The 22,568-nt window shown below is 42.5% G+C and overlaps 1 protein-coding gene across 2 annotated transcripts; it reads left to right on the forward strand.

Moving 5' to 3' along the window:
• The first annotated feature begins 151 nt into the window (after nucleotides 1-151).
• On the forward strand, nucleotides 152-21,767 carry LOC141289912 (tripartite motif-containing protein 16-like). 2 transcript variants are annotated; one of them, XM_073822111.1, is made up of 6 exons: nucleotides 152-724; nucleotides 1,834-1,929; nucleotides 5,424-5,657; nucleotides 5,785-5,940; nucleotides 11,832-11,877; nucleotides 20,496-21,767. In XM_073822111.1, the coding sequence occupies exons 1-6, from the start codon at nucleotides 152-154 to the stop codon at nucleotides 21,080-21,082; spliced, it is 1,692 nt and encodes a 563-aa protein (XP_073678212.1). In that variant the 3' UTR covers nucleotides 21,083-21,767. The 2 variants fall into 2 exon arrangements, with proteins under 2 accessions (XP_073678212.1, XP_073678211.1); XM_073822110.1 differs by having other exon boundaries at nucleotides 5,785-5,935; nucleotides 11,818-11,877.
• Nucleotides 21,768-22,568: the final 801 nt, after the last annotated feature.

Here is a 22,568-nt window from a genome sequence, read left to right on the forward strand (position 1 = left end):
TGTTTTATAATTAGGCATGAAAAACAAGTTTAATGCACTTCACAGACACACCTGTTTTGTACACGTCTCTTAAACACAGTACCAGGAAACGTATTCTACTCTTCAAGGAAAACAAAACAAAGTGCTGTGTTGTGTCTGTGTATGCCGTGAAATGGCTGAAGCCAGGTTTTCTCAGGACCAGTTCAGATGTCCAGTGTGTCTGGATTTGCTGAAAGATCCAGTGACTATTCCCTGTGGACACAGTTACTGTAAGAGCTGCATTACAGACTGCTGGAATCAAGAGGATGAGAAGAGAGTCTACAGCTGCCCTCAATGCAGACAGACCTTCAGTCCAAGACCTGTTTTAAATAAAAACATCATGCTGGCTGAAGAGGTGGAGAAACTGAAGAAAGCTAAACTCCCAACTGGTGTGTTTGCTGGAGCTGGAGATGTGGAGTGTGATGTTTGTACTGGAAGAAAACACAAAGCGGTCAAGTCCTGTCTGGTGTGTCTGAACTCTTTCTGTCAAAATCACCTTGAACAACATGAGAATCTCTTCCAAGGTAAGAGACACAATTTAATGGACGCCACTGGACAACTACAGAAGATGATCTGCCGTAAACATGATAAACCGCTGGAAATATTCTGCTGCACTGACCAGTGTTGTATTTGTGTACGCTGCATTGTGGATGAACATAAAAATCACAGCACTGTATCAACTGCAGAAGAGAGGAAAGAAAAACAGGTATGGCATTGTATGCTAGTTCTTTACTTTGTAACTCTAAATAAAACATATATTTTAGATTCCTTTAAAATTACATCGACGCACTGGTCATTTTGATGGACATGGTTGCTAAAATTCTGTCATAATCTATTAATTTAATTTTCTCATCATTTTAATTTTCATATTTTAATTATAATAACACATTTAATTGCTTTTATTTGTGTTTACATTTTAATCATGAACCAAAACAAAGAGCATATATGCTTATGCATTTATTCTGAAGAGAACAGATGAACAGAGACTGCGTCACTTTTCATGTTCAACACCACATCCTGCAGTGACAGCGAAGGCCACTAAAACAACAAAATATGCTAGGGCTGCCCTGGTGAAAAAACAGCATATGCTGGTTAGGTAGGTTTTGATGCTGGTTAAAGCTGGTCCTTGGCTGGTTTATGCTGGTCCTTAGCTGGTCATGTGCTGGTCAACGACCAGAATAAACAAGCAAATAGACCAGCAAAAACCAGCAAAGGACCAGCATACACCAGCTAAGGACCAGCATTAACCAGCAAAGGACAAGCTTAAACCAGCATCCAAACCTAACTAACCAGCATATGTTGGTTTTTCAACAGGGTGGGTAAAAAAAATCCATTTCTCAAATTTAATATATTTTAATTGTAATTCTCCCGATGGACGGTCCGTCACTGCCAGGAACTGAGCTTATCTAAACAACAATAAGAAGCCACTTGGGTTCAGTTTTCTGGTATGCATGTAAGATGAAGATGAAAATGCAAAGGCAGTCACTTGTTACTCTTGTTGTCACTAAAAGGCCACGGGTTTGAGTCTCAGGTCTGGCAGGAATTGTCAGTGGGTGGAGGGAGTAACCAGTGCTCTCTCCACCCTAAATACCACAACAGAGGTGAGTCCTTGAGCAAGGCACTGAACCCCCAAATGCCCAACGGGCATCACAGCATTGGCTGCCCACTGCTCCAGGTGTGTGTTCACGGCGTGTGTTTGTTCACTAATGTGCCATGTACACATGGATGGGTTAAATTCAAAGCACAAATTTGTATTTGTCATGTCCTTTCCTTCCTTTTCCTTTCCTAAAATGCTTTATTTGTTTTGTCCATAAGAAACACTTAGGCGAGACAAAGAGAAAATTCCAGCAGCAAATCCAAGAGAGAGAGAAGCAGCTTCAGGAGCTGAAAGAGGCTGTGGAGACTCACAAGGTGAGTTCTGAGAAGAAGGAGCAGTGCTGGTTTGAAACTCACTTAAGACTTTTCTTCAGTCAGTCAGGTGACTTTCAGTCCCACTGAAGCACAGCAGACTTTGTGAGCAGCAGTAAGAGCTTATTGTAATTATGGATGCACCGATACCACTTTTTTCAGAACAAGTATTTCATCTTTAATTTAATAGCACATTAGAGCTGCTCTATTGCAGCAGCTCAGTAGTGTAATCACAAGATGTTTTCCTGTAACAATGCAGAGAACTGTAACACTGGGGGACTCGGGAGACAGACGTTCGGATCCAAGTGCAGGCTTTATTAAGAAGGCGTGGTACACAGACAGGGTCAATCACCGGCAAACAACAACAACGAGGATAATCCAAAGAGTAGTCAAACACAGGCAGAAGGTCGGGGCTGGCAGCGAGAATCAAAACACGGGGAGGAGTCCAGGAATCAAACACAGGGAAAACAAACACGGAAAGAAACGCTCGGAAATAAAGACCAGATGGAACAATAAGACTTAGCCCGGAAGTGTGTGTGTCTGTGGCTTAAATGCATGTGGGTAAATGTGAAACAGGTGTGTGCAGAAAACGAGGAGCAGGTGTGTGCAGTGATTGGTGCAGTGGCTTGTGGGGAATGCAGTCCAGAATGTGTTGTGCAAGAGTTCATGAAGACAGGATTGACCACATATGTGACAAGAACGTTATACATTAATCTTTTAACAGCAATTAACATATTTTTTTTAAATATAAATAAAAAAATTTATCATCTGAAACATGCTGCGACTTATATTCCAAAGCCACTCATTTAATGCAATTAACGTCAACAAAACATGAGCAACGCATGCAGAAGGAAAGAGACACTTACAGTCTGCTAGTTTCACTTTTGCTTTAAATAAAACTGTGTATGCCTGCCATTTAAAATAAGACAGTGTAATAACCTCTAAATAGCAAAATAAGCTATTTACACCTAATGCAAATAGCAATAGATGTTATTTATTCTAAGTGTAAATGAGAGAAACAAATGTTTATGCATGGTTAGTGAAAAAAAATAAGTCACTGAAATAGGGCATAAAACACATACAGAACATTAGTTCACAAACTGTGATCTTGTAGCCTAGAGTTTTCGCTTCAATATGATGTGCAAATCATCTTGCTCACTCATTCACAGAAAAAAAATATTGATTTAATTTTTGTAAGACATGATTTGTGTTAGAAAGGTATGCAAGGGAGTGGCAATAGCCATAAATATTTAGTGATTCACACCTGAGAGACAAGGGGCCCTCCCATAATGAGCCATCAGTCAGTAATGTGTCTGTGAAGAAGGTATGAAAGAATGTGAGGAGGGTAAAATAATGTGTTTATAATAGTGTAATTAAAATATACACAGTGAAGGTCAAGGACACATGATTGAACACACTGATCTAAACACTGAGACTTGAACAGTAACACACCTTTGTGGTAAACATTCTTATACTCCCTGTGTATACAGTGTTAACACATACCACTTTTATATTTTATGTTTTTATATTTTAAAAACATAAACAAAAAAAACATCCTGGAATTTTGAGACATTTAGATGCAATGAAATTACACATATTTCAAAATGTTTCATTGGAGTTCATGCATGTAGTCGGGAATTATATTTGAAAAAGTCTAACTGGTATAATGTTTACAAGTTATGTAATAATAGCACAATAACAACTATTGAAGTAATCCTACTCATCAGAGTGATATCTTCCACTGGATTAAGCTGCACGTTGCACGTCTTATACATCTCAGTGCATCTTCTTCTAGACCAGAAACAAAAAGTAGATGTGATGAACTTGAATCTTTAAGTTTGCTCTGTAGGCAAACTGAAGAGGATCCAGCAAGGGTCCAGTGATGTCTTTCAGGTAGGCCAGGACCAGTTCTATCCATACACCCTTGGAAGAACAAGAAGTTACCATCACAAGGGGTTTCTTTAGGGAACATTCCAGCGAGTCGGTCTGTAATGACAACAGATGCCTCTCTGACAGGATGGGGTGCAATTTGGGAAAGCAGGTCTGTCAGAGGTTTCTGGGAGCCTCTCTGGACCGTAAAGCAGATCATTGTGCTGGAGCTCATTGCAGTTTACCTCTCTCTGAGGACTTCTTTCCTATTATTGCAGAACAAACAATGTCTCCAGGTGACAAAGAAACTACTTTCTTGGTCGTCTCTGAAACTCTTGTCTCTCAGAGCAGTGTACATACCGGGAGTAGCAAATAAAGCAAAGCAATAAATAGTTCTAAGGCACCCTCTAATTGGAGTAACTATTCTAGCAAGTGGTGAATATTCTCAACATGGTGTCAAGACCATCAGCTAGACGTGGCCAATTGTGACACCAGTTTTGTTCTCTGGTTCGTCCAGTCATTGTTGGATTGAAATCGATTAATACTGTAAAGGTCTATATTGCAGGCATGTCACAATTTCATTCTTTAGTGGATGGTGTAAGTATTGGTAAACACTCTTTGGTGTCTTAATTATTTAAGGGCATGCACCATTTATGTCTAGGGAGGGTTATGGGATCTTACTATTGTCTTGTGTTCACTAGTCAAAGCACCTATTGAACCTTTGGATCAAGCCAATCTAAAGTTTTTGACATGGAAGACAGTCTTTCTCCTGGCAATATGTTCAGCCAAGAGGGTTAGTGAATTGCACTCTTTATCAGTCACTGAAGACTGTTTGAGATGGAAGGTGGAAGATCATGGGGTTTATCTTTGGCCAAATTCATTATTCCTACCCAAGGTCATTAGGCCTGGTACAATAAATCTGGTAATTGAGCTTGATGCTATTCACCCAGATCCCAGGGTTGGATAGTTCTTGTCTATTGCGCCAGTCACATACACAGCTATTTGTATGATCTTACAAGAAGTGTGCAGGCAAGCCTGTGTCTAAGCAACAATTTCAATTTCAGACATGTCTTACTAGATAGTGGATACAATTTCATAAGCATATTTTAGTCAAAATCTACCTATTCCTGGTGATCCAGTCGGCCACTCTACCAGGAGTATGGTCACTTCCTAAGCGGCACTTAAGGGAGTAGCACTTCTTGCACTTGGACTCTTGGACCCCATGTACATTTACAAGATTTTATAGGGTTAATGTTACAAATCCAAATGTTAGGGGTCTACTTTATCTGCTGTTAAGCTACCATGGGAGGAAAAGGATACTAGTCCCTCGTGACTCTGTTGGTATTAGTCATTTAGGATAAAACCGTGGTGACCTGGACATAATCTCTCAGCCGTGTTTTATTTATAGACTTGTGCACATTAGCTATACAGACATGAATATTGTATGTTTAACATTACATTAATTACCTGCATGTGCTTCATAGATATCGTTAATCTCTAATAACTCCACTTTGCTCACTGTTGTTCTGTTTTCTGTGCTTCTTTGTCTGGACACAGCACTGTTCACACATAGTGGGGTAATGGCTTTTGGTATAGGTGTATCCCTAATGGTAATGTGTGTCCTACAGCGATCTGCACAAACAGCAGTGGTGAACAGTAAGAGGATCTTTACTGAGCTCATCCGCTCCCTTAAGAGAAGATGCTCTGAGGTCACACAGATGATCAGAGATCGAGAAAAGACTGTGGTGAGTCAAACTGAAGGACTCATTGAGCGACTGGAGCAGGAGATCGATGAACTGAGGATGAGAAACACAGAGCTGGATCAACTTTTACATACACATGATCACATCCATTTCCTCCAGGTAACACCATGACCTGTAGTTCCAGGTTTTTATCATAGATACCCTTATAACAGTATTGGCTTTCTATTAAATATTTCTGTAGTATCTTAAATTTATTCTCTGGTTGTTTGTCATTGTGTCTGTTTAGAGTTTCCAATCTGTCTGTGATCCTCCTGGATTTCCAGATATTCCCAGCATTTCTAATGGTTCATTTGATGATGTGGGAGATTCAGTCTCTCAACTGAGACAGAAACTGAAGGATTTCTGTAGAAAGGAGATTGAAAAGATGTCTGGTCAAGGTAAAGTACTGGAGACTCATTAGTATTCTTTGTATGTATGTATGTACTGTATGTATGTATGTACGTACAGTATCTCACAAAAGTGAGTACACCCCTTACATTTCAGTAATCATTTTAGTATATCTTCTCAAGGGACAATACTATAGAAATGAAACATGGATATATTTTAAAGTAGTCAATGTGCAGCTTGTATAGCAGTATAGATTTACTGTCCTCTGAAAATAACTTCATGCCATTAATGTCAAAATAGCTAGCAACAAAAGTAAGTACACCCTATGTGATAACAGCAGTATGTTGCTTAACCATGCAAAGCCACATACCCTATTTATCATGTTTATGTTTTTGTCTGCTTGACAAGACCATACAAAGTTGTGTATCTTGTATTAGAGAAGTTAAAATTAGGTGCTTTAAGTACAATTCTCTCAAACTGACCACTGGATGTTTAACATAGCATCTCATGGCAAAGAACTGTCTGAGGATTTGAGAATTAGAATTGTTGCTCTCCACAAAGATGGCCAAGGCTATTAGAGGTTCAGTAACACCCTTAAACCGAGTTACACTACAGAAGTCAGGGTAATACAGAGGTTTTCCAGAGGAGAACTGGCACCTCGACTGAGCCTAGTTTCTCCCAAGGTTTTTTTTTTCTCTATTTCTGTCACCTGTGGAGTTGTGGATCCTTGTCGCTGTTGCCTCTGGCTTGCTTAGTTGGGGACACTTAACATACAGCGATATCGTATACTATTTGAACTGAACTGAGCTGGATGACATCACTGAATTCAATGATGAACTGCCTTTAACTTAAAAAAAAATTGATTGTTTACAATACTGCATTATTGACAAACTATTTTTCCTGAGTAAAATTTACTCAAATTGAAGAAAAGATATGACAGATAACATTTGGTCCCCCTCTAAAAAGAGTAAAAGTTACTCTTTTGATAGAGTTGTAGTTATATTTGACTCTAGAGTTTTTTTTAAATTAACTCTTGTGCTATTTTACTCAACTCAGAGGTACAAGAAATTGACTCTGCTACTTTTTAACTCTATTCAGAGGAAAGTCAAATTTACTCTGCCAAAATGTACATCTCCTCCAGAGTTGTTTATCATCAACTGTGAGTGAACTTTAAAAAATAACTCACTCTATTCAGAGTTAATCTTTTAAATTACACAATTCATGATATATCCTCTAAAACCCCTAAAAATATAATTGAAAAACTTGCTTTTCAATCAGAAAAAAGTCAACAACAAATAATTGGATACTCATGTCTCACAATTTTATTTTTCAAGCTCCTATTTAAACAATATTATTACACTTAATTGCCTTGTGATCATGATCATTTGGACGTTTCAGCATCTATAATCACATATATAACAGTATAACAGTGTTTTGCAGAAAGCTATAAACAATGGTCAGTTAGTGGCAATATGAAGTTCCTAAGACAAAGTGAGCTTTGAAAAGCTCATCAAAAAAGGCCTGTGAATAAGCATGTTGGACAATTACAATAAAAGACTGGACCCTACTTCTCATCAGCCCAACAACAAGTAGATAGAGCTGGAAACTCTGTCCAATGCGGTCCAAGTGCCCTTGGATACTGGTAGTAGTCTGAGAAAGAATGAAAACACATTAGTGCCAATGTCACGTAACAGTTAAAGTACACAGTTAAAGTATACAACATGAAAAAAGATACAGTGATGTCTGTCTTCCAGTTTATGTTTTACATTTGTCTAAACAGAGTGTTACTAAATATGCACAGTAGAAAAGAATAGTTCTCCCAAAAATGAAAATTCTGTCCTGAATTACTCACCCCAGTGTCGTTCCAAACCTGTAAAACCATTGTTAATTTTTGTAACACAAATTAAGATATTTTTCAAGAAATCCAAGAGCTTTCTGACCCTGCATAGACAGCAAGGGTACTACCATGTTCAAGGCTCAGAAATGTATTAAGAACGTTGTTAAAATAGTCCATGTGACAACAGTGGTTCTACTGTAAATGAGAGTATCACGATGCATGTGCGTGCTTTGCTCTGCTCGTAAACAAGACGCAGTGTATGCATGTTCAACATCATAATGTGGCTCCTGCGTTAGCAGCATACTTCGTGGTACTCTCAAGTATGGCGGAGGATGGTGACTTTAAGGAGAAGGATTGTTGAATAATTCTTATAATGATCCTTTAAGAACCTTTCTGAGAGATAAGCAAGTATAAGATCACACAGTAATACAACATTATGAACATCTGTGTCATTTGACATAGTATCACCTTGATGAATTTCAGAAGACGATCACATGCTTGTCTAGCTGAGATCTTTCCCATTCTTTTGAAGCATTGACATGGTTGACAATGGAAGACATGTTGCAGTCCCAAACTGGAGACATGGAAAACAAAATAAACATTTTTTATAGCCTTTTTAGTGTTTATTTTTTCTGTAGAACAAACCCTCCTGCTCATTTTAACTTGATTTACTTCATTGTAAGATGTGCCAATACAAATATATTAACCACTTTATTTCTTTAGTTTATGCTGCACACAGATTCAGTCTTAAAAGCACATTCATGACCAAGTCTTTTGTCTGACTACAGATGTGTGAATGAATTGAGCTACAACCTCTACCAGTATTGAAATGAAGACATGCGGTTCAACTTTAACAACATGATTTTGAACATGGTCCTTGTGAAAAGATCAGGGTAGAAATGTTAGAAAATAAATCAAAAAGATTGAGAGGCAATAGTTACTTACATAACCCAATGCTCCTGGAGTCAACCAAGTATGGGAAAATGGAGATGATTCACACATTCTTCTTAAACTTTAGGAAGGGCTTGTTCTACACATATAAACAAACCAATTACAACCCAAACCAATAAAACACAATCATACACTTAATATATTACTATTATAAAAAAAAATCTGAGAGAAATGTATTGATGATATTAACAATGTTAAAAATTTTCTTAACCACATTTCAAAAACAATTGAAGAAATAAATATTTCTTTGAGCTTCACTCTGACAATGTTGTTGATTTACATCCTGAAGAAAGCAACAAGACACAGTTAAACATAAGACGATAACACAGTCCGATGAAGAGAAGAACATTCATTCATCATGGTTGCATGATTGTCTCCCTAAATACAATATAATATTTAATTTAACAAAAGGAAAATATTTCAATACCATATTTATTATGTGATTATTTAAATCTCCTGTTTAAAAATAAGACAGACATGCTACTGAAATTATTTTTTTTTTTATCTCAAAGTGATGGATGTCATTTTAAAAATATGGAAATAAGTTAATTCGGCCTTATATTTACATGAGGTAAACATAAAGTTGCTTGGTTCACATCTATAATTTAATATAGCCTAATTGTAGGTTAATATTAACATTGTATTGCTGTATGGCCCATTTCCAATGTTTGTATTTTTCCCTCTTTCTTCTGAGGTTTCTTGATTAAATATTCTTCTTGTAAATACTTGTATTGTTCATGTAAATTCGCAGTGGTCAAAAAGGATTATTCAAAAGGTGAATTTTAAACTGAAACACTGATATGCAATAAAATCACAGACTAGCCCCTGTAAATGTTGAAAATACCTTACGTTCCCATGAGAAACAGTTAACTTACCATCTGAACAAGTTTTTCTTTCTGTGAGCAAGTCATAAATTGAACGCGGCAGCAGATTACTGTCGGGGATTTGCAGTGTCGAGCCGCGTCGAATCCAGTGTAGACAGCATAATAGGTTTTACTGTATTTTTTCGTGCCGCGCCGCTCGCTAGGTGTAACGTTAACTTAACTCTTTTCCGAGTCAAGTACATGTGGTGCACAACTCGAACCGCATGTCACAATAGTTTTGTAGACAGCATTGATAGGTAGCTTACATTAGCTAGTTTCACTGGTATCAATTTACAATCCAATTCTAATAATATATATGTTAGCCAAGTTATTTGCTTTCAAGATAACTTCGCATAACTTAGTTCTCAAGCTAACATGAGAAGCGATCTCTGTAATACAGAGTATATGTATTTAAAAAAAATGCGGCAAAATGTTCTGACTCGGAGCTCAAAGCAGAAGCGAATATTATGAAAATAATTACAAAACTTTGAAACTGTACTTACTTTACCATCCAGCAGAAGTGTGCCATCATCTGAACCCAAAGCAGCAGCAGTCGATGGTCGCGATTAACATTAATGGCGGATCAACGAAGGGATGAGAACAGTTAGGGGAGGAGTCACAGTTACTCTGAAATTTTGCTCCCACTCTAGTGACACTTTCTACTCTTGTACACTCAAAATAGAGCAAAAACAACTATTTTATTATGTTTTATTAACAAGGTTCGGGAGGAGCACGATCAGATAATCAACCAATTTGGCACAGGTGTAATTCGTTTACCCAATCATCCTAACCAGCACAACACGTATATAAACAGACCGCCTTCTTACCTCTGTCCTGTGATAGTTTCTTGGCATCCCTCCTCCACCCCAATTCCCCACTTCTAATCTGTTTTTATCCCATACTAGGGATAGGGGGAGTTATCTGGGTTTGGCCTGTATTCCGGGCCCGGAGCCCTCCCCCAGGACAGCACGCCAAAATATGCTTTCTACATACTCAAGCAAATTAGATGTAAGGGCAAACTCGTGAATGAGGAAAAAATATTAACTCTGGAAAAACAACTCTGCCATTTTTCCTGTGTATTGTCCTGTTTCATACTGTGAAGTTGCTTTGACACAACCTGTATTGTTAAAAGCGCTATATAAATAAAGGTGACTTGACTTGACTTTCAAGATGTGTTCCATTCAGAACAGGCCTTGCAAGGGTTGATCAACAAAGTTGAGGTTGAGCACTCGTTCTGTGTGTCAGGTGCAGAACCTGGCTTCAAAAAACAGTAAATAAGTGCTGCCAGCATTGGTTAAAAAGGTTGCAGAAGTAGAAGGTCAGCTTGTCAGTGCTCAGACCATACGCCACTCACTGCAACAAATTGGTTTGCGTCATCCCAAAAGGAAGCCTCTTCTGAAGCTGGCTCACAAGAAAACACACAAATAGTTTGCTGAAGACAACCTGTCCTAGAGCATGAATTACTGGAACCATGTCCTGTGGTCTGATGAGACTAAGATAAACTTGTTTGGCTCAGATGGTGTCCAGCATGTGTGGCGATGCCCTGGTGAGGAGTACTAGTTGTGTCTTGCCTACAGTCAAGCATGGTGGTGGTAGCATCATGGTCTGTGGCTGCATGAGTGCTGCTGGTACTGGGGAGCTGTACATTCTGAAGCAGAACATGATGCCTTCCCTCCAAGAACCTCGGCCGAACGGCAGTTTTCCAACATGATAACAACCCCAAACACACCACCAAGATGACAACTGCCTTGCTGAAGAAGCTGAAGGTGAAGGTGATGGGGTGGCCAAGTATGTCTCCAGACCTGAACCCTATTAAGCACCTGTGGGGCGCATCCTCAAGCAGAAGGTGGAGAAGCACCATGTGTCTAACATCCAGCAGCTCTGTGGTGTCATTATAGAGGAGTGGAAGAGAATCCCAGCAACAATCTGTGCAGCTCTGGTCAATTCCATGCCCAGGATGATTAAGGCAGTGCCAGATAACAATGGTGCTAACACAAAATATTGACACTTTGGAATAGCTCACTTTTGTTGCCAGCTATTTTGACAATAATGGCTGTATGTTAAGTTATTTTCAGAAGAAAAAATCTATACTGCTATACAAGCTGCACATTGACTACTCTAAAATATATCCATGTTTAATTTCTATAGTATTGTCCTTCGAGAAGATATACTTAAATGGTTGCTGAAATGTGAGGGGTGTACTTACTTTTGTGAGTCTATATATCTGTCTTTAAGTTTTTTAGTTTTTTTTACACTAAAGATGTGCATTGGTTTTTGACAGTGGGGTGCATCCAGATCATTCCCACCCGAGAATATGTGAGCAGGAAAGACTTCCTACAGTGTAAGTTACTAGGAACACACAAAAAAGTAAAGACACAACACAAAAACAAGACACAACAAGGTCCAATTATGAACACTAGCAAATCTATTTATTTTCCAATGAATTTTTTTAATACACCATAGGGAAAAACAATAACATAAAGCCCAGGATCTGAATACAGAGGGACGTGCCCAGTAGGTTTAGCTTTTTGATTGTTTTTATCGTTGTTAGTGAAAGTTCTAGGAATTGAGACACACACAAGGCTTGTCTTGTTAGTGAAAGTTTGTTTACTTTAGACTAAAAGGAAAATTAGTGATGACAGGATGTGACAAGGCTGAAAAAACAAGGTTATCAGCACACTTAGTATGTTCTTCTATTCAGAAAATGAAATAATTATTCAATAAGAAAAGTAACATCATCAAGTAACAACATCCTCCCACCCTATGAACTAACTCATCAAATACTCATTTCGATGTTCAATTAAGCTAATTCCAAAGAATGTAATAATTGCACATGTCTTCTTAACACACTGCCTGATCAAGTATAGATATTGCATGAGTGCACCAGGGCATCTTGTCCTGAATTAAGTTTTTTCAACTTTTACCATTTTATAAGTTTACTGAGGTACCTTGTCCTACAGAGGGCCAGCAAAATCCAAACAAGAAATTTCAAAGGTTGGTGCTTCAGTTACTTTGTCCCTTGGCAGAGGTGCAATAGTTTTACAAGCTGTTGTTTTACAAGCTGTCAGCAATGAAATAATGATGCATTCAGGTGTAAGAGATACACTGGTTCAAAGTGAGAGAGAAAAATTGGATTTTATGTAAAATCCCAAAAATTTTCACTCCCCTTGAACCAGTGTATCTCACCTGAATGCATCATTGTTACATGACAACTTTAAATGGAACCCTATTAAGAGGGTTCACAAGAGGAGTGGTCTCTGGAGGGTGCTCTAGAGGAGGGCCTTCGGGAGGAGCGGGCTCTGGAGGGCACTGTTGAGGCGCGGACAATGGAGGGTGCTGTGGGCGAGCGGCCTGTGCGGCACCAGCGGAGACAAAGGAGACTCAGGGGGGCTGGACGGGATCAGCAGAGACAAAAGGAGAGAGGATAGGGGTGGAGAACTCCAACGGGAGTGCCATGTTCATAATGTCCATTTCATCAGCGGGAACGGACTCAGGCATGGTGTCCATCTTGGCCGGGGACTCTGAGGCCGGCTGTACTGGGCGCTGGGCGGAGGCCAACGATACTGAGCTGAGTACTTGGATGGAGCTTCGGAGGACTTGGGGAAGCGTGGGAGGCATGGAGGGAATGAGCTCATTGGAGAAACATGAGTTGGGTGCTGGCTTCTGGTGAGGTAAATTGACCACATGCTTACGGATGGGAGGAGGATTACGATCCTCCACATCGACTAGGAACTTGGAACCACTTAGATTGAGAACATAATTTAGAAAATCCGCTACAGGTCTACGGCAATCATCAGGAGTCAGAACTTGGAACAAATTATCATTGTTTAATCCCATCTGGAAATCCCATCTGATCATTTGATCGCTCCATCTCACCTGTTCGTACAAGCTCAGGAACGCCTCCACATATTCCTCCAAAGACCGTTCCCCCTGCTGAATGTCCAAGAGTAAGTCCTCAGCCCAGTTCATGTTTGTGGTCCAGCTATCTGTCACAATAGCGTGAATGAATGTGCAACACAACGTAGGAGTAAAAGCATAGTCTTTAATAAATCCTCAAGCAGGGAAACAGCTGACAAGGAGACTGGAACACACACGCACACAGTAGGTAACATTGTAGCCGGACAAGAAACTCAGAAAACAAACAAACTTATAAAAGTGTGCTAATTCAAACACAGGTGATGGGAATGACACTGATTAACAGGAAGAACCACATATGGGCATGGGGTGAAACCAAACAGACAATCCAATGTGGGGAGACAATGAGAAAAAACAAAACATGCAGCCCAAAGTGGGGGAAACACTAGGAAAATCCAAAACAAACAGTCCAAAAACCTGACACATTGTTATCTACATCTTTTGGACTCTGGGGGTGCCTTTTTTTTATTACGTAGCACGGTTGCACTTGGTGAGCTACTGGCACTGAGCTACAATATTTATAGTGCAACACAACTCGGAAAATAAAATACTGATACCGTTCTGCCCATTGTCTGGTCATGGTGTATAGCTGAAATTGTTCTGTCAAAGCTAGACTATTGCAATGCTCTCTTGGCAGGTCTTCAAGCCAATTCTATTAAACATCTGCAACTAATCCAAAATGCAGCTGCAAGTAAAGAACGCATGTCACACTTCTGTTCATCAGTTTGCACTGCTTATTTTCATTTAAAGAAGCATGCACAAAAACAGTGTGTTTCTGCTTCCACTCAAAATTGGCATTGTTGGATTCAGATCGATTAATACTGTAAAGGTCTATATTGCAGCCATGTCACACTTTCATTCTTTAGTGGATGGTGTAAGTATTGGTAAACACTCTTTAGTGTCTCAATTCTCAAACCTATTGAACCTTTGGATGAAGCCGATCTAAAGTTCCCTTCCAGGAACTCGCACTGCGTCATCAACGCTATGGAGAACGCCATTGGCGAGCCTCTCTCTGAACGTAGTCTACAACCAATGAAATGACGGGAGTGACGTCACCGCTGTCCGAAGTGTGAGCGTCTTCCACTGCGGGTGTTTCGCTCTCTGAGGGCTCTCTTTGAGGAGGGAGCTCTCACCAGCGTTCCTCACGGGTCTGGCCCCGCTTCCGCTGAGGCGGAGCGCCGGCTCCACTCGTGGGGTTCGCAGCTCAATCTGTTAGAGGCAATGGAGACGGGTGATCCCCTATCTCCCTCCTCACCTAACAGATCGGATGATCTCTTGCTGGATGAGGAAGCCAGCGCTGCGGTTCCTTCCTACCAGGAAGAAGTCTCAACGCTTCTCCTATCTTCCTCCGAGGAGGTTGATGTGGAGAGCGTTGATGATGTTGCACAACCGCTCCCTCGGTCCCCACAATACGAGGAGCTTCTGGAAGTGGTGACTCGGGCAGTTGAGAAGTTAAATATCAACTGGCCCGCTCAACGATCCTATGAACCACATCGAAACAAACTCGATGAGCGCTTCCTGTGGGCAAAGTCACCACTCCAAAGAAGGAGCCTTCCGTTTTTCCCTGACCTCCACACCGAGGTGTCGAAGTCATGGGAAAAAACATTTTCTACCCGCCTCTTTGTCCCTTCCTCAGACTATTATGGGAATGTCGGGGGGCTAGAGGAGAGTGGCTATAAGATGATGCCACAGGTTGAACAGATGCTCACGGGCTATCTGTCACCTGGTTTGGCATCATCGGGAAGGCTTCTTTCTTGCCCACCAAGCCGCTGAGAGTAACATCAGGCTTGCTGGACAAGGGGTACATGGCAGCAGGTCAGGCCGGTGCATGCTTGCACACAATGTCTATTTTGCAAGCTTACCAGGCCGACCTGCTGAAGGAGTTAGATGATGGTCAGGATGTAAATGTGTCGGAGATGCGCCGCACAACTGATCTTGCTCTCCGCGCCACCAAGGAGATCGCCTGCGCTGTTGGGCGGTCTATGGCAGCCCTGGTGGCAGCGGAGAGGCACTTGTGGCTGACCCTGTCCAGTATGAAAGATAAGGACAGGGTCCTCCTTATGGACGCTCCACTTCAGCCTTCTGGTCTGTTCGGCGACTCAGTTAATGAGGTCGTCGACAGGCACCAGGAGGCTAAGAAGCAGGCGGCAGCCTTCCAAAAATACCTCCCCCGCCGTGTCTACTCCTCTGGGGCTGCTGGACGGGAGCAGCCCCAACCGTGTACCAGCTCCTCGTACAGGGAGACCCAAAAGAGGAGCGTTGCATCCCGTACCCCTCCGGAAAGGCCTAGAGGGCGGGGTCGGCAATGCTCCAGGGCGGGGACCTCCAAGACAAAGCCCGATCTGAGGGTCGTGCTTCAGTCGAAGAGGTCCTCGGCCAAGCGGCCCTGACAGCTGTGGCTTTGGGCCGATGAGGGTAGCCCCTCTCGGGGTGGAGCGGTGTACACCAAGGCTCTTGGTGCCCGTTTGGCCTCGAGACACACAGGAGATCTATCAGCCAACCCTGCCTGTGTTACAGGGCGCGGCATTCTCCCGCGAACATCCTCCTCTAGTGTCTCCGCCCGGAAACGTAGCGGAGCTAGAGGGTTCGCCACCCCTACGGGGGTCCTCAGAGAAATTAGTTCAGGTGTTCCCTGCCAGCATGTTGTTACAGGGCACCGAATTAACATCTCTGGTAACACCAGAGACCAGCCTCGATAGTTAGTAGACTTTCTGGCAGTGTGGAAACTACTGCCAAATGTATCTACATGGGTCCTGCGTACTATAGAAAGAGGATACTACATCCAATTCGGCGCCCCGCCGCCGCCTTTCGAAGGGGTCTTTCCTATGTTGGTGAGCCCCGAGCAGGGTCTGGTTATGGAGCAAGAAGTAAATTCTCTGCTAAGGAAGGAGGCCATCGAGGTGGTCCCTCCTTTACTCTAGAACAGGGGTTTTCAAACCTGTCCTGGAGCCTCCCCTGCCCTGCACATTTTGCTTGTCTCTCTCATCTAATACACCTGATTCAAATCATCAGCTCATTAGTAGAGACTGCAAGACCTGAATTGGGTGTGCCTAATAAGGGAGACATACAAAATGTGCAGGGCAGGGGAGGCTCCAGGACAGGTTTGAAAACCCCTGCTCTAGAAGGTTTTACAGCCGGTACTTCATTGTTCCAAAGAAGGATGGAGGGCTGAGGCCCATATTAGATCTCAGACGGTTGAACCGCTCTGTCAAGAAACTGAAGTTCATGATTTTGACTGTCAGTCAAGTCATGTCTCAAATCAGGTCAGAGGACTGGTTTGTCACGATAGATCTAAAAGATACTTATTTTCACGTCTCCATCCTTCCTCAACACAGGAAGTTCCTAAGGTTTGCTTTCAGGGGCGAAGCTTACCAATACAGAGTTCTTCCTTTCAGCCTAGCACTCTCACCTCGCACTTTCATGAAGTGTGTGGATGCTGCTATGGCTCCTTTGCGACTCCAGGGCATCTGCATACTCAACTACATAGACGACTGGCTGATTTTAGCCAGCTCAGAACAATAAGCGGTTCAGCATCAAGGTGTTGTTCTCGCTCATATGAAAAGAACTGGGGTTGAGGCTCAACGCCAAGAAAAGTGGAAAAAACCTTGGTTCCTGTCTCAGGGCCCGGTGCTTGGAGCTCCTTGTCGCCGCGTCACGCTAGCGACAGGTGCTTCCATGAGTGGCCGCTCGGCCCGTGGTCTGTGGAGCAACCAACATCGATCTTGGCATATAAATTGCCTGGAGATGCTGGCCGTATTTCAGGCCTTAAAGCACTTTCTCCCAGACCTGAGACACCATCATGTGCTCGTTCGCACCGACAGACAGCACTGCGGTTGTTTATTACATCAACCACCAGGGGGGACTGCGCTCACGCCCCTTGTACAATAGATTGCGGATCAGGCCGCATTTTTCTGTCCGAGCCCGGCCCGCGTCCGACAGAGCAGTAACCGAACCCGACCCGAGCCCGACAAGCATTAAGATATTTATGTCCGAGCCCGATCCCAGCCCGACACAGTTAAAATCTCTTTTTTTTCTCATACAAATGACACATGCACTTTTTTTGTGTGGAAAGCCCGCTTTTATTAAGCAACTGTAGGAAAGCGTTCGGAAATGTTAACAGATGAGAGCATCAGTGCACACTGGGCAAAAAGCGCCGTTATAACACAGGCGCACTACCGCGCTGATGTGACCGAGCCCGACCCGAACCCGAGCATCCTTTCTAAATATCTGTCCGAACCCGGGCCGGCCCGTCGGGTTCCGTCGGGTACCGTCGGGCTCGGCTCGGGTATCCATCCTCTGTTGTACAAACTGGTGTACCAGATCCTCCTGTCAGCACAGGGAAAGCTCCTCTCACTCAGAGCAGTACACATCCCTGGATGTATGAACGTGGGAGCAGACATCCTGTCGAGGCAGGGGCTGAGGCCCGGGGAATGGATGCTTCACCCAGACATAGTGAAGCAGATTTGGAGAGTGTTTTGCCAGGCTCAGGTGGACCTCTTTGCGACTCGAGAGACATCGCAGTGTCCCCTCTGGTACTCTCTAGTGCCTCCAGCTCCGCTTGGACTGGACGCCATGGTACAGACGTGGCCGAGGCTTCGTCTGTACTCCTTTCCCCCGATCACTCTGCTTCCCGGAGTTCTGGAACGTGTACGCCGGTATGGAGTACGGCTGCTACTAGTAGCCCCGTACTGGCCAGCCCGAGCATGGTTCTCGGACATAATCACCCTCCTCGATGGGCTCTCCATGGGAGATTCCCGTCAGGAGGGACCTCCTCTCCCAGGCAAGGGGCTCAATTCTTCACCCCCGCCCGGAGATGTGGAAACTATGGGTGTGGCCCCTGAGGGGGCACATCTCAAAGAGGCTGGTCTCTCAACCGAGGTTGCTGAGACCATCCTTCCTTCCAGAGCTCCCTCTATGAGGAAACTCTATGGCCTTAAGTGGAAGCTGTTTACTGCATGGTGTAACCAGCACCTATTAGACCCAGTTCACTGCACGATATGTACAGTGATGGAGTTCCTGCAGTCTCGTTTTTCCGCAGGGTTGGCCCACTCCACCCTGAAGGTGTACGTGGCGGCGTTATCGGCCTACCACGCCCCTCTCGGTGGCCTGTCAGTGGGTAGAACCCCTTGGTCAAACGTTTCCTCTGTGGTGCACTCAGGTTGGGGCCTCGAGTGAGAACAAAGGTCCCCACGTGGGACCTCACTGTGGTCCTTGAAGCACTCTGTAGGCCTCCATTTGAACCTATAGAGGAGATTTCGGACCGCCATCTGACCATTAAGACTGCACTGCTGCTCGCACTTACTTCTCTGAGGAGAGTAGGTGATCTTCAGGCCCTTTCTGTGGCACCTTCCTGTATTGACTTTGCACCCGGCATGGCCAAAGCCTTTCTCTACCCTAAAGCGGGGTATGTTCCGACAGCAGTACCACAGCCGGTCCTTATCCAGGCCTTTTACCCTCCTCCATTCATGGAGCGCGACCATCTGAAGTATAACTGTATGTGTCCTGTGCAAGCACTCAACACATATGTCCACAGAGCTGCCATGTGGCGTAAATCAGAGCAATTGTTGGTTTGTCAAACTGCTTCAAAACCTACTATCAGTAGATGGATCGTAGATGCCATCTCTACTGCTTATGAGTCCTCTGGCCTGCCATCACCCTTGGAGGTAAAGGCTCACTCTACCCGAGGCTTGGGGGCCTCTAAAGCTCTGGCAGCAGGTGTCCCCATTCAGGACATCTGCAGTGCGGCGGGTTGGTCCTCACCTTTAACATTCGTCAGGTTCTATGAGTTAGACCTGAGAGCCACTCCAGGCTCCACTGTCCTTGATTGACAGCTATATTATTCCTCGTGCGCCTACGGGCCGAAGTATACTATCTCCCTCTTGGTGGGCAGACAGAGGTGTATCACTTTCTCCTCGTGTGCCCGAGGGCCGAGGCAGATTCTCCCTCTGGTTCTAGTACAATACTAGACCAATGGATTATTCTCCCTCTGGATCTGGTATGACCAGACCAAGAATCATTCTGCCTCTCGTTCATGCAGTTTCCCCAGACAGAGGTGTAATATTACTCGCGTCCTGGCAATTTCCCCAGGCGGAGATCCTCCAGTGCCCTGGACAGGTAAGTATTCTTAGGCACTGCCCTATTGTTCTGGCGGTTCCCCAGACAGAGGTGTACTACCCCCCATGTCCTGGTATCCCCAGGCAGGGACCTTCGGTATTCTGGCTTTATCCACCAGACTCAGCGCTTTCCTTCCCTCATAGCAACACAGACACTGGGCAGGGATTTTGAATTATGGGGGCGTGGGTATCTCGTTCCCCATAGCGTTGATGACGCAGTGCGAGTTCCCGGAAGGGAACGTCTCGGGTTACGTATGTAACCCTGGTTCCCTGAGGGAACGAGACACTGCGTCATGGATCATAATTCCCGCATTCCTGCCGCGCATCGCTTCATTCCTGGAAGCTGACGTCGGTTTGAAACGCACATGCTTTATACTTCCTGGTCGCCTACGTCACCGCCCCGGTGACGTCATTCCTGTCATTTCATTGGTTGTAGACTACGTTCAGAGAGTGGCTCGCCAATGGCGTTCCCCATAGCGTTGATGACGCAGTGTCTCGTTCCCTCAGGAAACCAGGGTTACATACGTAACCCGAGACGTTTTTGACATGGAAGTCAGTCTTTCTCCTGGGAATATGTTCAGCCTATTGGGTTAGTGAATTGCATTCTTTGATAGCACAACTTCTCGTACCTTATCACTTACGTTGAGTTGCAATTATAAATGATACTTCACATTTTCATTGAAAATGAACAAAGATCAGAGGTTTCCAGTCCTGCTCCTAGAGAGCCGCTTCTAGCAGTGTTTAGTTTTAGCCCCCATCAAACACACGTGAACTAGCTAATCATGTTCTTAGGGATCACTAGAAATTTCCAGGCAGGTGTGTTGGAGCTAAGATCCTGAAGCAGGATTGGAGTGCCCTAATCTATTATGTTTTGTTGACAAAAATTCCATTTTAAAGATTTCAGCTAAGCTAATGTGCTTTGTTTCTATAGATTTCCAACAATTCACTCTGGATCAAAATACAGCTTATCAACACTTCCTACTGTCTGAAGGAAACAGAAAGGTTACTTACACTACAACACTCCAGGAGTATCCTGATCATCCAGACAGATTTAGTTATTGGTGGCAAGTGTTGTGTAGAGAGAGTGTACAAGAATGCGCTTACTGGGAGGTGGAATTGAGTGGGAGTACAGATGTATGTGTGTATATATCAGTGTCATATAAGAGCATCAGCAGGAAGGGGTGGGGTTATGAGTGTGCATTTGGAAGTAATGATCAGTCCTGGTGTTTGGTGTGCTCTCCCTCCAGTTTCTCATTCTGTCACAATAACAAGAAGACTGAGCTCACTGTACCCTCCAGCTGCTGTAGAATAGGAGTGTATGTAAATCACAATGCAGGAACTCTCTCCTTCTACAGCGTCTCTGACACAATAACCCTCATCCACACAGTCCAGACCACATTCACACAACCTCTCCATCCTGGGATTGGAATGAATTTTAATTCATTTTTGTTTGTCTATAAAAAAAAAGCAACACCAGTTGAATATCCAGTGGTGAAACTCTGTGACAAAAAAGTATAGATCAGTTTATGATAATTAAATAACCCCTATTCAGACAGTAATTGTTTCTCAGGGGACATAAGCTATTTTCACCATTAACAGGGGATAGTATGTAATTTTATTGCCATCTGAATCCAGAATGTCAGTGTTTATCTCTCAAACACCATGGTCGTGTGGTTATTTAATTGCTGTCCGTATCCACATCTCTGAGTTTACGAGAAGAAATCAATTCAAAATTAACTGTTTAATACTTTTCTGACCACTACCAAACACTGTACGGTAACTTTTGTAGTTCACTGTAATTTGCATGCCTATTTATTTCTGAAATGCTGGAAAGTATTTAAAATAACATTACTTCATAACTGCTCCACCACAGCAAGTGGGAGCAGAAAGATAAGATAAGCATGTAAACGTTCAAAATGGGTCTTTATTGTTGCAAAATGGGTCTTTATTATTATATTCAACTATATTGCATGCCCCTATAAGTATGTAATTTTTTTGTGAAGAAAAAGTACTTTTGATTATGTACCAGAATAGTAGCCAAGCTTTGGAAAATACTATTTTATCATAACTACGTCTTTAATGGACTGTTCTGTTGCTCAGATACATGCATTCTGTCACCGTTTGTACTGACCTGTCAATCATCTTGTCGCAGTTAACATCATACACTTTTTTAAAATTTCATTTCCCACTGTATTGAAGAGAAATGAAGAGGCACTTTGATCTGCCAGTCACGGGTCTATCATGCTGGGAACTTTGCTCATGTGTTTTGTATAATGATGCTGATAACCAAATGTTAAATGTGCAATCTTTATAAAAGTTTACAATGGTGTTGCAGATGAAATATATTTTGGTGAATAACATTAAATAAATATTATTTCATCAGGTTAGATATTGATTATAATCACTCAAACCCTTGCATATCTTGCTCTCGCATATCTGCCATGTTTGTAGTTTTTAACACTTTTTATAATTAGTTATAATTGATCCCCTGTCCACCACGGGGATGAGTTGTGAGCAATATTAGGCTAAGAGTGTGCACATATCTGCAGTCATGCATAGCTATGGCATATGAAAAAAAAAACCATTATGCTTGTTTTACTAAAAAATATAATTAATTGGTCAGCATATATCATTATTATTGTTTGTAAGTTTTAGAGTGGGCTAGCAATGCATTCTGGGGTAATCTTAATTTCTAAGTAGTAATACTTATATTTTTCGATTGTAAAATCAACAGACTTCTCCAAAGGTAAGTTCTTTGAGCAGCTGATCGATGTCTCCTTTGTGCAGATATTGCAAATATGGAGGAAAACGTACTAGGTAGGGTTGTCGTGTTATTAATGCTGTCACTCTAATTTTTTTTTATTATTATTATTAACACAGAATTTATAATTGATATCAAGCCCTGGGAAAGTATCTTTAACAAAGAACAATTATGACCAAAAAGCAACAGAATGGGTTTGCGTACATCAAAGTACAGGATTATATACAGAAAAAATTATTAAAT

Source organism: Garra rufa, chromosome 17, assembly GCF_049309525.1.
Source record: "Garra rufa chromosome 17, GarRuf1.0, whole genome shotgun sequence".
In the NCBI taxonomy this organism is placed as follows: domain Eukaryota; kingdom Metazoa; phylum Chordata; class Actinopteri; order Cypriniformes; family Cyprinidae; genus Garra; species Garra rufa.